The sequence below is a fragment of the Barbus barbus genome, assembly GCF_936440315.1.
Source record: "Barbus barbus genome assembly, chromosome: 14".
NCBI lineage: Eukaryota > Metazoa > Chordata > Actinopteri > Cypriniformes > Cyprinidae > Barbus > Barbus barbus.
This window is the reverse complement of record NC_136742.1, coordinates 10,619,964-10,638,914: the sequence shown is the minus strand read 5'-3', so window position 1 is coordinate 10,638,914 and position 18,951 is coordinate 10,619,964. Positions and strand designations below refer to the sequence as shown.

The window sequence follows — 18,951 nt, the reverse complement described above, 5'->3', positions numbered from 1 at the left end:
TTTGGGAACTTCGAAATAAACATTATCTTAAAAAATATGGGAAAATAAATGCATTTTCTGATGTTAGATAAGCACACAAGACATTAGGAAAGGTATATATGAGGTAAATATGGTCACACTTTTTACTCTAATACATATTTCTCAATTTATATTTCTTTTTAGAAGTCAATTTCTGTGAACACACAGCCTAACTTAAAGTCTTGCTTACCAAAGCTACTGAACATTAATCCATTCATGCCAAGAAATGTCAGTTTTCAGAATTCACAGAATTCACAAAACTATTCTACTTTAAGATGGTTTTGTTGAATCCATAAAATACATATGTCTGCGTAAGCCAGCGTGTTCTCGGATTCTTTAGCAACAGGGTCATGAGTTTGCGGCATTCATAATTTTATTATAATGCATTATAATGCTTCTGTATTTTATTTCCAGAGGGTCGCATCAAAGATGTTCATGTGTCAAGGCCAAAGCTTGTAAGAAATCTCTTTCGTTGCCATGCATCTCTTATCATTTCAATGAGCCTGCTTGCCATAAATGACAACATTGTCTTGACCTTCTGGCACTCAGGCAACGTTAAACTCAGTGGCAGCAGTGAAGAAGTGGATGCCGAGCATCAAGAAGGAGATTGCGTACTATCTGCAGGTACCAGAAAAAAAGTAAAAAAAACAACAAAAAAAGGCAAATAGTGCCTTCTGCCGACGAATACACTAGAGAGGACTAAAACACTCTTCCTTGGGCACAAAATAAAAATAATAAATAAAACACTACTATACATACAACATACAGAATGTGCTTAAATAATAACTAATGTCCAGTTAATATACATTGCTATGTACTGATTAAATTCATACTTAAGTTATTTTTAATAAAGTAAGTTTTCAATACAAAGTAACTATGTGAATCATAAATATTTTAAAAGTTATGGTTCCAATTCCTTAAAACAATTCTGGTTACTTAACAATATTATTACTAATTATTTGAGTACTTTTATTATTATAAGATAATAGTTCTGATAATAGTTGCGAATATTTACAGCTTTGCATCTGTATTTTGCAGCAGTCGCAGTTATCTCACTACCCAGAGAGGAAGATAAATGAGTTCCCTCAGCATATTGAGGCTCCGGAGCCCGAATACAAACGCTGTCTTTGACAATACCAACATTGTCTATTTAAAGGAATAGTTCACCCAAAAATGAACTATTTTTGAAAATGTATTCACCCTCAGGCCATCCAAAATCCAACAGATTTGGACACATTTAGCATTACATCACTTGCTTACCAATGGATGCTCTGCAGTGAATGGGTGCCGTCAGAATGAGAGTCCAAACAGCTGATAAAAACAATAAACCACAGTAATTCAGTCCATCGATTTACAACTTGTGAAGTGAAAAGCTGCGTGCTTGTAAGAAACAAATCCATCACTATGACCTTTTAACTTTAAAGGGGACCTTGGATGCAAAATTCACTTTTACATGTTGTTTGAACTGAAACGTGTGTTGGCAGTGTGTGTACACAACCACTCTATAATGATATAAATCCACCCAGTGAGATTTTTTAGAGGTTGCCTTTGTAGAGGGATTATAAAGGTGTTTGTTAATGACTAATAGTTCACGTGTGGCTCTCACCGTGCAGCAGCAGGACACCGGTACACTGACACGAGTGCTGCTCACCGGCCTGCGCAACCTCCACAGCCTCCCGCTAGCACAGACAGCAGCAAAAGAAGCAACACGTCAGCCTCCCAGTGCTGAAACAGCCCAGAGTAAAACTGAACATTTACTGGGATTGGCTGCTACTCGTCATCCTCAGATGAGGAGATATAGTTTAGTGAAGTGAAACTTCAGTTTGTGAAATTATTAAATATCATTATGCTCATTAGCCGATGAAACATAGTTATTTTTTTATTATTATTATTATTATGTTTTCAGTTGAATACATGGTGCTGAACATTGAAAGGGATAGTTCTTTCATAAATGAAAAGTGTCATGATTTACTCACCCTCATGTTGTTCCAAACCCATAATCTTCGGAAACACAAATGAGGATATTTTTAATGAAATCTGAAAGGTTTATGTCCCTCCATTGAAAGTCCAGGTAACCAAAACCGGAATCGGCCATCTTAAATATGTCTTTTTATGGATGAACAGATTTAATTTGCACACACAAGAACCAGTGAGGTTTGTTTTTAGCCTGTGACACACAAAAGTCTGTGATTATCATATGGAATTTGCTATATGTTTGTGTGTTTTATATGTAAATAAAAGACTATATTTACTTTGTTCATCAAATAAAGTGTCCCTTCAGAAGGCATGGATTAAACCACTCAATTGATTTGGATTCGTTTTATGTTTCCTTAATATGGATCTTTTTTAAGCTTTGGTTACCTGGTCTTTCAATGGAGAGACATAGACCTCTTAGGTTTCATAAACAATATCTTAATCTGTGTTCCATTGATGACAGAATTTTCATTTTTTGGTGAACTATCCCTTTAACATTTAAAATTTGATATTCAAAATATATCTGATTCATGAAAGTGAAACTTGAAAGTAAAACATTTTTGAGTGAAACCTGAAAGCTGAAAATCACCTTTGTTTGTGTGTTTATACTATTTGTCCTAACCTAGTTTATTCTGGCTATGAATGTGTTAAGCAGTGTTAAGAAGAGAACGGAAATGGTTGAGGTGTGGTTAGAGTAGAATACTGAATGGGATATAAGTGATTACTTGTCAAAAACAAAATATGAAGTGTTTACTGTTATAGAAGTTTATCTGAGGAGTACATCTTCGGTATCCATAAAGTTTCAATTTCAACCACAAAGGTTTTTACAGGTTGATGCCACATTTTAAGTGACATATCAAACATTGTGTTCACATTATATTCACTTGTACTTGACAAAATAAGTCATGTACTGGTGCTTTAAAAAATATAGAATCTGATCTAAAGACCCGTTAATGTAATAGTTCAAGAACGGCCTTTTTTTCAAAATCATTAAAGCACCATAAAGTCAATTCAAGAGTCCGATTCGCTGAAAAATGCTCTTTGATGAACTTAAAAGTGTACAGAACCATTTATGTGAGAGTATTGCTATACTAACCCCAAAGTTTCAGATTGACATGAGTTTTGATAATGCGTGCACCACAACAAGCCTGATTAAAATGACTGCGAAACTTTTAAAAGTTCAGTATGTGTAAAGAAACTGAGTCAGAGAGAGATAGAAAGATGTCTGTGTTCACCAAAAAATACATAATTTTTCCTACAGTTTGGTAAGAGAACTAGGGCTTCGCACTGCGGCCCACAGTCCGACCCCAAAACCCCTCATACATCAGCAGGAAGAATTGCTTAGCAAGCGACACTTCTGGGAAACTGAGCAAGAGCTGAGTGTTGTTACCAAGCAGCAGTGGTGATGTCTTACTCATTCAGAATGCATTTGTGTGACTTCTAGCACCATTGACTACATTTGCTCACACGGCAGACAGGGTTTCCCTTACCTGTGAGGTGAAGTAAGAAAACTGATGCAACTACTGCACACGTCAGTTGGCAAATAAGTAAATGTTTCCTCTGCGGAATTTACAACAAAAGATTTTTGACTTTTTTTTGTCATCCATGACATTGAAATGCCTTGGAAAAGGCTTTGCTTGCAGTATACGTTTTGAATTTCCCACAACGTTGTAATAACTGGTCATGATGTGTGTATTTGAATACATATTTCAATATAATTGGAACATGGTTATTATATCAGACTCATTGAGTTCAGTATAGATTAATTATAGTTGCTCTTAAAACTGAAAATTTGGTCACACTTTTTTTACAGTCCTGTTCCACATGTATGTACTTTTTAAAATAATTACAAAAACTGGGTTATAACTAGGTATTAACCTTGAACCACTCAAACCTAACCTTAACCCATTAAGTTACCATATATTACCCAGTAATTTCTTAGGTCAGTACACAATCACAAATAAGAAAATGTAGGAAATCTTACAAACACACACACACACACACACACACACACACACACACACACACCCATATATATATATATATATATTATATATATATATATATATTTTTTTTTTTTTTGCTTTGTGTGATTTGTTTGTTGGGTTTCTTTTAACATGCCCATATAATTTTTTGCTTCAGTTTTAATTTGAGTTATTTTAGTACACCGAAAATGAGGGATGTTGCCTTAGCAGAATTTATTTATTTATTTTATATTTTATTATTTTTCAATTAAAGTTTATTTTATTTAAAGCCTTTTTAGGCTAGATATTTAATAAAATATTTGTATATAATAATTGTATTACAATATAACAGTTTTTAGTTTAAAATGTTCCACAAAATTCAATAACCAAGTGCATTTGTTTGAAGCAAACATCAAACTCAACATTTATGGTAAGTTCTTTAATTACTGGCTTTTGCAGCGTCATGTCTGCGATATGATCACAATATTCCATTTGACGATTTTTGGGGCATCGCCGTTCAAATGACTGATTAAATCATAACTTGATCCACTTTTGCTTTTGCTCATGGCAGTAATGCAAATTTCCGCCGTTGGGGAGTTTACACTGCAGCAGCTGAAACTCCTCGAATGCAAACTGGCAATGACAAGGTACATAGTAGCAGGAGGGAGCACTTTTGGGGAAAAGGAGCACAGAAACATACATGTTGAGCAATTTATTACAATACTAATGCTTTAACATTCTTCATGAAGAATAGCATGAGAAGTGGGTATATGGGGCTATAGGCGAGGCCTAGCTACTGACGAAAATGGCTGATTTTTCCGGGAAGGCCTAGCAGTGATGACTTGCAAAAGGGTATGCAGCAGGTTGAGGGGTTTAAGTGATATGCCTTTTCCTGCCACGCTTGGTTTCAACCACTTTATTCACCTCACTGTCATAGCCTTATTCTCATGCAGACTCCTGAGATTGCACGCTGCAAGATCGAAAGCGCACAAACACACTCATATGCGCAGACAGACCGTTTCATGTGGCAGATCCTGTTCTTTAGTGGTATGTGAGATTGGGTTTACTGAAACAAATTTTCCGCTGTATCACTGTTTACAAACACTCTATCAAAACTCTTTAATGGTTAATATATGAGATGGAACATTATTTATTTAATAGTTCCAGAGGCATGTTATTATAAGTGTTGGGAAGCGTTTTGGAAATGTAAAAGGTTACAGATTACAAGTTACCCTACTTAAAATGTAATAAGTAGTGTAACTTTTCAATTACTTTATTAAAGTAATGTAACTGATTACATTTGATTACTTTTCTCAATTTCTAATGTTTTCAACTGTTGATCATTTTCAAACATGTAAAGCAGGCAGGGTAAACCTTACAGTAGTACTCAACACTGATTACTGTCACACTTTCGAAATCCTTCATCACTTGAATTAAGAATTTTTAAAGTAGACATTGGATGCAAAATTCACTTTTACATGGTGTTTTGCATATAAATGTATCTTAGCAGTGTGTGGACACAACCACCCTTCAATGATAAAAATCCATTGCACTCCTTTTTTTTAATCCCCCCAAATCCTAAACAGTATCAATTATCAAGCCGTTTTGAATTTCTGAGCAGTATGATGTCATATTGCTCAGGCCCCGCCCTCAAACACTGAAGTACTGTCTAATATTAGCATATTTTCGCCCTCAGCCAGTTGTACGAAGTCCATCATTCTCTCCATGCTCCAGCAGCTGTAGCAACAATGTCTTGTAAGCAATGCAGGTGTTTTGTGCTTTTGTGATGTAGAAGAACATAAGAATCTTAATTTTCTCCCAACATCAGAGCCACTGAGGATGCTGTGCATTAGTTTTGTGGTCACACTTTATATTAAGTGGCCTTAACTACTATGTACTTGCATCAAAAAATAAGTACAATGTACTTATTGTGGTCATATTGTATTGCACAACACTTTTGCTGCTATTGAGGTGGGATACGGGTAAGGTTAGGGACAGGTTTGGTGGTATGGGTAGGTTTAAGGGTGGGTTAAGGTGTAAGGGATGGGTCGAATTATAAATGTAATTACAGAAATTAATTACAGATGTAATTACATATAGGTATTTAAAAAATATATAAGTACAATGTAAAAACATGTGTACACAATAAGTGCATTGTACCAAATTATTAATTTAAAAGTAAGTACATAGTAGTTAAGGCCACCTAATATAAAGTGGGACCAGTTTTGTTTTTAATGGTAATGAGCTACCGAATACACCTAAATTTGTTTATATCTGCACAAATATTTTTACTCCAGACTGCTTTCTGAACGAGGGACAATTAAAGGCAGGTTTTGTTAAAAAGTTAAGACTCAAGGATAGATCAGTATACCCATTGTTCGTGATCCAGCTGCACCTCTTCCATTCAGTTTTATTACTACAGAACCTCTAAGGAGGTGTTTACACAACACTGTTTTTGACTAAAAACGGAAAAACTTATGCATTTTGGTCGTTCATTTACACCACAATGCCATTTTGGGAGCTTGAAAACACAAACTTTTGAAAATGGGTTTCAAAGTTAAGCTAATATTTTAGTGTCTCCGTGTAAACGAATTTGGGAATACGGTAACATCCTGCACATGCGTATTATTATGTGTTGTGTCTATAGGTTTTTGCACAGGCCGTAGTGTTTCTTTACCAAGTGACATTGCCAACTACTGCTCTGGCATGCATAAAACAGCGTTTTTAGTTGTTTTCATGGATTCAAGTGAAAAAAACCTTTGCATGAGAATGCAACTTGGAGAACGCAAAACTTTTGCGAGTGAACATAAAAGCATTAAGAACGCAACTTTTGTAAGTCAATGCAAAGCTTCTTAGGAGATCGGAGAATTTTTGCAAGAGAACATGAAAAAATGTAAATATAATTTTTTTTCCCCTCTAATCCTATTATTTTATACCATCTCTATAAAAGAATGTAGACGTTTTCGAACAAACACAAAACAGAGCACAAAACTATTTGTTGGAGAATGCAAAGTTAATCGGGCAAATTTTGTAATATTTCCATCACCAGTTCTTGCAAACGCAAAACTTTTGCACAAGAACATAAGTTTTGCAAGCGAATGCAAAGTTTCTTTGAAACTTTTATTGAAATATGTGAGCATGGACCACAAAACCAGTCATAAGGGTCAATTTTGTGAAATTGAGATTTATACATCATGTGAAAGCTGAATAAATAAGCTTTTCATTGATGTATGGTTTGTTATGACAGGTTAATAATTTGCCGAGATACAACTATGAAAATCTGGAATCTGAGGTTGCAAAAGAATCTAAATATTCAGGAAATTGCATTTATTACTAATAATTGCATATTACTAATAAAAAATTTAGTTTTGATATATTTATGGTAGGAAATTTACAAAATATCTTCATGGGACATGTTCTTTACTTAATATTGTAATGATGTTTTGCATAAAACTAAAATCTATATGACTGGTTTTGTGTTCCAGGGTCACATATAATTATTTCCTCCCATCTCAACTTTTTAATCCATTGGAGAAAAAAAAACTGCAAGTGAACATAAAATGGTGTAGAAAAACTTCTATTAAGTTTAAGCATGTTTATTGTCTAATAAATCAAATAATGTAAAACAGTTTAAATGCAGTATGTCACACCATTAGACCGAGATTGAGTGGTGGGTTTGACACAGCAGGCCATGTCACAAAGTAACCCACCTGACAACTTGCTCTAAAGTTTCTATTCTCAGTCAACCTTTGTACATTATGTGATGGCTGACAGGATGCTGGTGGTCTTTAAAAAGATATGTGGCCCTTCTGAAGAACTCTTTCTAGGTCACAGACAATCCTTCGCCTCATATGCAGATGACATGCCACACTGACCTATTGAAGCGCCTGAAACTTACAGTAAAGCAAGTTTTGATTTGTTTTAGTGCATTAATGGATGTGTGATTGAATGCATGAAAAAAGCTTTTAATCAAATGCTCAAACCAAACCTTTGCCAAGCAAAGGCACATTTTATTTCATAATTACATGCAACAAAAGATTAGTTTTAAAGAATCTTCACAAAGGCCTTCTTCATACAATATTACAGTTTGTTAGGGCTGGTTCTGCTACAAATATTAAAAAGCACCATAAATGTATTAAATTTGTGATTAAATTATTCTGTCCAGTTTATTGAAAATATCCCATGCATTTACTGATCTTATTATTAATGATTTTTTTATTAATCAGTTTGTAAAAAAGACAAAAAAAAAATGTATAAATAAAAATTATTGTTACACAAAAAAAAAATAGAATTTGAAACAACACAAGGGTGAATGTAAATGACAAAATTGTCATTTTAGGCTAAAGGATTTCTTTAAGAACTAAATCATAAATCTTAAATTGTAAATATTTTATTTGTATGCATTTACACTTACTAATAAATGTGAGAGCAGTTATTGCCTGCACGTGCACAGAAGACTCAAGATGAATGGTTTCCTGTCCTTGATGTCACTATTATACCCATTTCAGATATGACTTTATGCACATTGGTTTGCCACAAATGCATGTGAATGCTGATACATCGACCAAAAAATTAATCATAATCCATCCTATGCATCAGTGTGCATGAGAGAAAAGAAGGAAGGATCAGAGACAGAGAATGAGTGAGATAGACAGACTTCTTGTGTGTGTGTGTGTGTGTGTGTGTGTGTGTGTGTGTGTGTGCGTAAGTGTGGGTGGGAAGTCTTAACCACACTGCAGGACCTTTTTAAAACTGATGCTCAGCTACAGCCTTCTCAAGACATACTCTCTAATCACTCACACCTTCACACACAGCTCTGAGCTCTGCAGACATGAGCAGTAACTTTGGCCACCCGTCCCAGACGGGGTTCATGGTGGATTCTGGCGGCGATCATCCTAAACAACATCGGTATTACCAGCAGCAGATGCCCAGACACACAGAGCCACAACTGGTGCCCTGCTGGACGTTCCCCCCTGCCCGAGCTGAGATGAAGAAAAGGGGCTGGGGGAGAATGAGTGCTGGGATGGCTTGGGTACTGACACTGATACTCCTGCTGGTTTTTGCAGCCCTGGGACTGGGAGCCTATCAGATCCTGAGGTTACAGACTGAAGTGCAACGGCTGTCTGAGGTAAGAGCTACTTAACAGTGTAGTATATTGTGATTTTAATATATATATATATATATAGAGAGAGAGAGAGAGAGAGAGAGAGAGAGAGAGTTGGAGAATCAAAATTTTATTAAATGACAAAATATTAACTAAGGTGAATTGTTTATACATCTATATCTACATATCTGTAGTACATCTGATAAAGTGACATTTCAAGAAAGATGGCAAAAGTGAAACATTTCACAAAAAGAACAAAAACAATAATATTGTATTAAGTATTTTGACACTTTTTGGTTCACAAATGTCACTGGATCATGTTCATAGTTAATGTGATGAACTGTGAAATAAAATTGTTTAGAAAATGAATTCTGAGAATTATGCTCTTTTAATTTAGTGGAATTAAAATCCATTTTAGGTGCTAAAATGCTTTACAGTATACTGACTCGCATATATGTTGACACACCACAATGTTTAAAAGATTTGAAGCCTTGATAGTTACTCATACACCACCTGGAAAGCAGCCAAGAGCTTTATTATTTGTTTATGTAATCTAAAGCTCTTTGATGTTCACGAGAGTATAATTTTTTCAGTTTCCATTCCATTCCATACACGCGACTGAGTAGGACACAATTACAAGTGAGAAAAAAACTTGTGGTCACTGGTCACAAGGGTACAGGAAATCCTCTTCTGTAGAGAAGTCTAACACCAGTCTCTCTTTCTCATAACTAATAGTGAATTCACTTTAGATATATCTATGTTTTCCAAAAAGACCTGTTTGTATCAGCTTGAGAATATATTTGAATGCACAATATGTATGAACAATTTGTGACCCTTTTTTCTTCTTTCCAATGGCAGAAAGTGCCCACACAAATGCAGAACATCGCTCCACAGAGACAAGTTGGTGAGTTGTGTGACCAAGTTATCAATTATCAGCTTCATCCTGTGCTAAATCTTCTCTGGTTAACGTGAGGACCTGATTGCTTACTTTATGATTCGACAGGCCTGAATCCTGCTGAGCTGAACAGGAACAAACAAAAATCTGCTGCACACTTGATTGGTAAGATTTGATCCAGAAGGCATTCTAAAGAAGCTGCTTACATTTTTTTGCTACAAAACAGTGTCTTATCAGGATGTTTTGTTCAGGTCGTGCAGAACAGAGCACATCATCTGGAGTTCTGAAGTGGGAAGCAAAACTCGGCGAGGCCTTCACAGAAGGCGTCAAGTACATCAATGGTGGCCTTCAGGTCAACGAGACCGGGTTGTACTTCGTTTACTCCCACGTGGAGTTTTTTTCATTCAAGTGCAACCCCAAAGACTTTTACGTTCACAAAATGCATCTGCAGAGAAACAGCCACAACCGGACAATCATGGAAGATCACCGAGAGGGCTTCTGTTTTGCGGGGAGTGAACAGCCGTGGGTGACCGGGAGTCACATAGCCTCGCTTCAGCATCTCAAGGAATCCGATAGGCTGTTTGTCAATGTCTCACACCCCCATATGCTCAGCAAAAATTATCACAGCAACTATTTTGGCCTCTTCAAGATCCACTGATCAGTAAGAGGATGCTTAGGGTATGATAGTGAGTTCAGATGAAGAGGTCAGCAGTCTCTGGACTACCCTGAGATCCTCAGAGCTTCATTGCAATGCAATCTGTCTGCTTGGCATTGTCAAATCACATTTGATTTTGAATGTATCGGTTGCCTGTGGCTGTTAAGTTCTTTTTGAAAGTTGTGTAGAAGAGTTTCAGATTGAATGAACACTAATATGCTTCTGTATCAGGAGAAAGTAGATTAAATGCAAATATTTATTTTCTTTAAAGTCTGATTGTATATTAATATGATCAATGGTTATATTTACTGAGTAATATATCAATAATGGTTAATAAATGTGGTCAATAAAAGTTTTAATTGAAAAAAACTGTTGTTGATTTCAACTTTGAATCGAGGGAGTATGTCTCACACTCTTGAGTGTGTCGAGGTGTTTCCACACCCACATGTGATAGTGGGTTGTTTGTCACTGGAAATTATGCAGATTTTTGGTTGAACGTTTCCAAAGCTTTTTATTCTTAAAAATCTAAATCTAATTGTCATATTCTAAACTAGGGACAGAGAAGAGCTCAGAGATGACTGTGACTCAAAAGAGTTTCTAGTCAGCTGTTTTTGAATATCCTCTATGGACCACAAAGGCAACTTTTTGCAAGGTTGCGTCATTTCTGCAAAGACCCTCAGGTTGGCTTCACTGCAGTGTTTGCTGAACCACACATGAATATTTAGGGGTTTTGTGCAAGCAGTACACTTTGTACTTCTATGCTCGAGCTTGCTTCCTGTGTTTAGTTATAGCGTTAACGAAATGAAAATGAAATATTCTTCTATAAATCATTCATTCTACTCATGAGATAAAGTGTTAAAGTTCTCAGTGTCGGTCTTAGTTGCCAATATATTATTTCTAGCCACACAATTTGAGTAGAAAGATCTCGTCTCAGAGTTTGTGCTTCAGTATTTTGTTGGGTTGGAGCTCCAATGAAACTGCGTGTTATGCAGTAGTGTGTTTTTGTCTTGTGAATCCATTACACCTAAATATTCCACTTACTATGAGGGTGACTGGAAACAAGGCCTACTCTTTCAGCACCTCCAACTCTTTTGGACACAGGCAAGCATGCACACACACACACATGCACACACAACGCATATACCCCACAGGAAGTGACCACTGGAGAATAGTCACCCACAATTCATCCACATTCTCAAACTTGCTTCAAATTAATAAAACCAAGGGCCATTAACAGCACATAAATAGATATTTCACAATTTAGAATTACAGTCAATGAGATCAGTTCCTACTGTGAGACAGATGTTGATTTCAGTTTCTCACATCAGGTTTTAGCTGTATGTAGAGCTAAACATTGCATAGATCCTGGATCTATAGCCAACTGGATAATAATTTGGACAATAATTTATTGTCCACACTCCTTGTATCCATTTTTATATATTATAATATATATGAAAATATAATCAAAATTCTCTTGAATTCTCAAGTCTCTCATGATCACCAAGGCTACATTTGTTTGATCAAAAATACAGTAAAACAATAATTTTCTGAAATATTATTGCAATTTTAAATGACTTATTTTAACATAAGTAATAGGAATATTTTATATTAATAAAAATCCTTGATTCTACATGAGCAACTGAAGGTGGTACATAAATTAGCTTAAGTTTCATAATGAATCACTACTGCCCAACGCCCAGCATCACATGATCAGAAATGGCAAAAAAATTAAAAAATTAAAAGTCTGTAGACTGCACCAATGGCCTTGTGGGCTTGAGTTTCTCAGTTTAAGTTGGAACAACCCTTCCACTTTCCAAGGTGCCCAACAAAGGTGCAAAAAGGGTGTCAGTCTAAATGCTATGAAGCCATTGATTTACCACATTATACTTCAAACATGCACTTTTTCTAGGACGTTTAGTTTCAAAAGATGGTATCAATTCTGACCCCAAAGAAAGTGCTGATTTGGCCCAGTAATATAGCCACAGATGTCAGGCCTTTTACATGCCTCTGCTCATGCTGTTGCCATTTTATCAAAGGTTTTGTAGAAAAAGGAGCCATTTTACATTCATTTAGACACAAATGAATGCTAAATTCTCTTGGACCAAACAATACAAAGAGACTGTGTGTAATGGAACGGGTCTGACACAGAAGGTAAGTGAAATGACAAGGTGTTTATTTACAGGGTGAAACAGCAAACAGCAATCGTGTGGATTCTTCGGACTTGGTGTGTGTCACTTCGTGAGGTTAAGGAGATAAGAATGTCAATCACAATCAGTCTCTCTGTTTTGACAGATCCTGGGGATTGGCCGCGGCAGAGCGGCAGAGACATACGGGGATCTGACCAAGCCACCGGAACAGACGAGGAGGAGGACTGGAAGAGGACAAGGCAGAAGGTAAGTAGGGACAGGTAAGTAATCGCAGGTAGTTATACTCAGCTTTGTCAGGAAGCAGAGATGGTCCATGGAGTAATCCTGAGATCGGACAACTGGTGACTTTGGTGACTGAGCTTATATGTGGCTGGTGATAATGAGGTGCAGGTGCAGGTGATTAAAACTCAGGTGAAGTGGATCGGGGTAACTGGCTCTGGGAGGAGCCTGGTCCTTCTGTTACAGTACCCCCCCCCCCTCCACGGCCCACTCCTGGGGGCCGACCTCGGCATCGTGGTGGTCTGCCTCGGCCTCGAGGTGCAGGACGATCCGGATGGGAGGCGTGGAAATCATCCAGAAGGCTGGGATCGAGAACATCATCTCTGGGGATCCAGGAGCGCTCCTCAGGCCCGTACCCCTCCCAGTCCACGAGGTATTCTAGTCTCCCACCACGACGCCGGGAATTTAGGATGTCTCGGACCTTGTAGATGGCTCCATCATCAATGATGAGTGGGAGAGGGGGTTCCTCGGTCGGACCAGGCTCTGGGGAAACAGAAGGGTAATATGGTTTGAGTAAGGAGACGTGAAAAGTAGGGTGAATTTTATATTGTGCAGGGAGCTGAAGCTTGAAAGTGACCGGGTTGACCTGTTCCAAGATGGTGAAGGGGCCAACGAACCTGGGACTCAGCTTACGGCTGGGCAGGCGTAGCCGAATGTCTCGTGTGGAAAGCCATACCTTCTGACCAGGTAGATAGGTGGGTGTTACTGCACGACAAGCATCGGCGGCGATCTTCTGCCTGCGTACTGCCCGTTGCAGGTGGTGATGTGCTGAGTCCCAGACTCCCTCGCTTTCTCGGAACCAGTGGTCGACCGCAGGCACATCGGAAGGTTCTCCGGACCAGGGGAACAATGGAGGCTGGAAACCGAGTACGCACTGGAAGGGAGAGAGTCCAGTAGAAGATTGACGGAGTGAATTCTGGGCGTACTCGGCCCAGCCTAGGAACTGGTTCCAAGAATTCTGGCGGCGATGGCAGAAGGTTCTCAGGAAGCGCCCAATTTCCTGGATTTTGCGTTCAGTCTGCCCATTTGATTGAGGGTGATAACCTGAAGTCAGACTGATGGTCACACCTAGGAGAGCGAAGAAGGCCTTCCATACGCGGGAGATGAATTGTGGACCTCTGTCCGAGACTATATCTTCAGGGAGGCCGTAGTAACGGAATACATGATTGAATAAAAGTTCTGCTGTTTGCATGGCAGTGGGGAGTCCAGGTAGAGGAACGAGACGGGTGAATTTAGAAAATCTGTCGATGATGACGAGGATGCAGGTATTATGGTCGGAGGGTGGAAGATCAGTTATGAAATCCACTCCCAGGTGTGACCACGGGCGGTTGGGATTCCTTCATCCAGAATCTCTCCAGATCCTTCAGATTCCCAGCTCCATGTTGGTGCTTCTCCTCTTCACCTCACCTCACTCATTGTCTACAGGGTTCAGGTCAGAGGACTGGAATGGCCATAGCAGAAGCTTGGTCTTGTGCCCAGTGACCTATTTTTGTGTTTTTAAGGTTTGCTTTTGGATTATTTTCCGGTTGGAAGATCCAAACATGGCCCATTATAAGATTTCTAACAGAGTCAGTCACTTTTTTATTTTTTATCTGTTGGTATTTGATAGAATCCATGATGCCATGTGTCTAAACAAGATGTCCAGGACCTCCAGCAGAAATATAAGCCCAGAACATAAAAAATACAGCAGTATATTTAATTGTACAAATGGGATACTTTTTATCCCTGTATTCACCAAACACATCTTGAGTGTTTGTAGCTAAAAAGCTAAATTTTAGTTTCATCTGATCATAGAAGCCAGTCCCATTTGAAGTTCCAGTCGTGTCTGATAACTGAATATGCAGGAGTTTGTTTTTTGGAGAAAGCATTTTCTTTTCTTGATTTTTTTTCTTGAAACCCTCCCAAAGAACATGTGGTGATGTAGGTGCTGTTTGACAATGTTTTTAAAGGTTTTCTGACCCCGAGACTATTTTCTGCAATTCTCCAGCTGTGGTCTTGGAGAGTCTTTAGCCACTCAAACTTTCCTTCTCACCGTGCATTAGGACGATATAGACACACGTCCTCTTCCAGGCAATTTCGTAACATTTTATGTTGATTGGAAAGTCTTAATTATTGCCCTGATGGTGGAAATGGGAATTTTCACTGCTCCAGCTCTTTTCTTAAAGCCACTTCACTAATTTGTGAAGATTAATTATCTTTTGCTGCACATCAGAAATATATTCTTTGGTTTTTCTCATTGTGATGGATGATTAATTTGGGATTTGGCCTTTGTTTTCCCTCCTATTTATATTTCTGTGAAACAGGAAACCATGGCTGGATAATTTCATGTTCATAATCACACTGGAGTGCTTAAAATTATGAATGGGAATATATTTGAGATATATTTTACTCAAGAATTTCTAGGGGTACCTGTAATTGTGTCCAGCATGTATTTGAGAAAAAAAACATTTATTTCATAATGATATTTCCATTTTAAATTCTTATTCTCCAATGAAAGCTTAGATTTTTGTGATTTTTTAAAATAAAAAAATAAAAAGGATTAACAATGCAGATATATTTTCACAGCCTTCTTTGATCATATTTACCAAGGGTACCAACAAACATATATACATATATATATATATATATATATATATATATATATATACACACACACACTCACTGGCCACTTTATTAGGTACACCTTGCTAGTACCGGGTTGGACCCCATTTTTCCTTCAGAACTGCCTTAATTCTTCGTGGCATAGATTCAACAAGGTGTTGGAAACATTCCTCAGAGATTTTGGTCCATATTGACATGATAGCATCACGCAGTTGCTGCAGATTGGTCGGCTGCACATCCATGATGCAAATCTCCCGTTCCACCACATCCCAAAGGTGCTCTATTGGATTGAGATCTGGTGACTGTGGAGGCCATTTGAGTAAAGTGAACTCATTGTCATGTTCAAGAAACCAGTCTGAGATGATTTGAGCTTTGTGACATGGTGCATTATCTGCTTCAGGGTTCGACGTGTTGTGCGTTCAGAGATGGTATTCTGCATACCTTGGTTGTAACGAGTGGTTATTTGAGTTACTGTTGCCTTTCTATCATCTCTAACCAGTCGGCCCATTCTCCTCTGACCTCTGACATCAACAAGGCATTTTCGTTCCACACAACTGCAGCTCACTGGATATTTTCTCTTTTTCGGACCATTCTCTGTAAACCCTAGAGATGGTTGTGCGTGAAAATCCCAGTAGATCAGCAGTTTTTGAAATACTCAGACCAGCCCGTCTGGCACCAACAAACATTACACGTTCAAAGTCACTTAAATCCCCTTTCTTCCCCATTCTGATGCTCGGTCTGAACTTCAGCAGGTCGTCTTCACCACATCTAGATGCCGAAATGCATTGAGTTGCTGCCATGTGATTGGCTGATTAGCAATTTGTGTTACCAAGCAATTGAACAAGTGTACCTAATAAAGTGGCCGGTGAGTGTATATATACAGGTATATATATATATTGTGTGTGTGTGTGTGTGTGTGTGTGTGTGTGTAAAATTCATTTATTAAAATTGTTTTTGAGAAATTACAAAATGCGTGTCTTAGAAGAAATATTATCAAGTCACTGTAAATATTCATTGATTTATGAATTTTTGAATAAATCTTTAAATCTTGATGACCACCAGACTACTAACTATATTAAAAAGGAAGAGAGAACCTCATTGAAGGCCTCAATCAGACCATGTCTCTCTATTAATATGATACTTACACATCCTGTGTCTGTCTCTGAAAGCAGTAGCAATGGCTTTCATGTATGTTCAACCTCACAACCTCATGGGAACAACTATTATTCACCACACCATCACCACATAGAGGAAACATCATACTTTCATTTAACTAGTAAAAGCCCTGTGGACAGATTAACAGGAATTTGTTAATAAAATAAGGAATAAATAAAGATTAGAAAGACTTTCTAAAATGTGTAAACTTTGATATATGTAAATGAGGTGCCTATGCTTTAAGTTAAGATCAAAGTAGATGGTATTATGGGCTAAGGGGTTTATTGATGGAAATTTATGTTTTTAAGAACGTTAAGGTGTAGTGCCATTGCTACAACTTTTTTTATTATTATTTCATGCCATTCCAAACCCATATGACTTTGTTTGGAAATTTAAGATCATTTGAATAATGTTGGTTACCAAATAGCTGGTTTATTTAGACACAGTCGCCCCCTACAGAAAGCATGCAACAATTTCTAGCAACTTTGCCGTGTTAGCGGCAAGTTCAGACGGATGGCCTTATAAGTCTAAGTTCATAATGGTAAATTTTATTGGAGATCATAATGCTTCAACCTCCATTCCGACATGTCCCACCATCCTTTTTGACATGCGTCACGGAAAATATGTCTATGAGCTGTGATTCTCAAGAATCACTTATTGATAGGAATACATAATTATAATTTTGACAACAATGCCGGAAAAACAGCACAGTCATAATGCAGTTTCCCAAATAAGATGCTTATCACAGATCAGTTTTTAGCAATTAATGAGTCAAACTGGTTTTGGTGGTCTCTGCAAACATCTGTCCTCTCTCAAGGAGTCTTAAGATTACCACAACAACAGCATCGGAAATTTTTGCACAGACTTGCAAATGGTGACCCCATTAAATATTTAAAATGTGGTGCAGTTTGTCAAAGGTTAAAGACCAATTCAGGGAACATGAGTGAACAGTCAGAACGTTTTCTTCTTCATCTTATTAATTATTAATATTGAATAATAATAATAATAATCCCACTTTATATCAGGTGGCCTTAATTATAAATACTTCCATCAAAAAATAGGTATAATGTACTTATTGTGTTCATATTGTATTTTAAAACACTTTTGCTGCTACTGAGGTGGGATACGGGTAAGGTTAGGGACAGGTTTGGTGATATGGGTATGGGTTTAAGGGTGGGTTAAGGTGTGTAATTCTAAATGTAATGACATGCAGGTATTTTTTAAAATATAAGTATGTAAAAACATGTACGTGTATGTGCATAATAAGTGCATTGTATCAAATTATTAATTTAATTTTAAGTACATAATAATTAAGGCCACCTTATATAAAGAGGGACCATGGTTAAATAATGAAAGGGTTATTTTTGTTTGTAAACCTATTTAGTCCACTTGATAATACAATCTAATTTCATTTTACTGAAATGTTTGAAATGCTATTGAAATGTCAATATATACTTATGCATAAACTGAATGCTAGTCAACTCAAAATACATACAATTTCAATCTATAATTAAGGGAGCACAGAACATACATAAATACATATGCATGTATGTGTGTGTGTGTGTGAGTGAGTGCGTGCGTGCATGCGTGTGTGTGTGTGTGTGTGTGTGTAAAATGCAATAGAATCTGTGAATATGTGTGTGATTGCTTAATTTAATTTCTCTTTAACCTTTTTTTAATTGACAAAAGTACAAAGATCTCCAATATTTTCACTGACTAAATTAATTGTATTTTGAAAATATAAACAAATTGTGACGTTGATGACTGCAACACTCTCTAAAAAAGTTGAGACAGAGGCATGTTTAACACTATGTCACATCATCTTTTAATTACAATGTTTAATCATTTGATAATTGAGGACACTAATTGTTAAAGTTTTGCCTAATCTCGCTTCATACAAAACTTCAGCTGCTCATCAGTCCATGGTCATTATTGTCTGATTCTCCTTTTCATGATCGGCCATACATTTTCAATAGAAGACATATCTGCAGGCCAATCAGCCTCATCCATGTGTTTACAAAACCATGCTGTTGTAGCACGTGCAGAATGAGACTTGGCATCATGATTGAAGTCTGGATGGTCTTTGGGACTGAGAACTCGACGTCCATTTTTTCCAGAAACAAGTTGAAATGTGGTCTCATCTGACCACAGCACACACT

General features: G+C 37.3%; 1 protein-coding gene and 1 pseudogene across 2 annotated transcripts; both read left to right on the top strand.

Moving 5' to 3' along the window:
- Positions 1-368: 368 nt before the first annotated feature.
- LOC306879953 lies at positions 369-1,819 on the top strand (annotated as a pseudogene). Its single transcript has 6 exons — positions 369-372; positions 433-473; positions 568-642; positions 1,057-1,141; positions 1,225-1,258; positions 1,607-1,819. The product of its transcript is annotated as an uncharacterized misc_RNA (transcript).
- Positions 1,820-8,732: 6,913 nt separating this feature from the next.
- On the top strand, positions 8,733-10,972 carry LOC306880184 (tumor necrosis factor ligand superfamily member 6-like). Its single transcript, XM_079433518.1, has 4 exons — positions 8,733-9,084; positions 9,919-9,964; positions 10,064-10,120; positions 10,207-10,972. The coding sequence occupies exons 1-4, from the start codon at positions 8,788-8,790 to the stop codon at positions 10,611-10,613; spliced, it is 807 nt and encodes a 268-aa protein (XP_079289644.1). The 5' UTR covers positions 8,733-8,787; the 3' UTR covers positions 10,614-10,972.
- Positions 10,973-18,951: the final 7,979 nt, after the last annotated feature.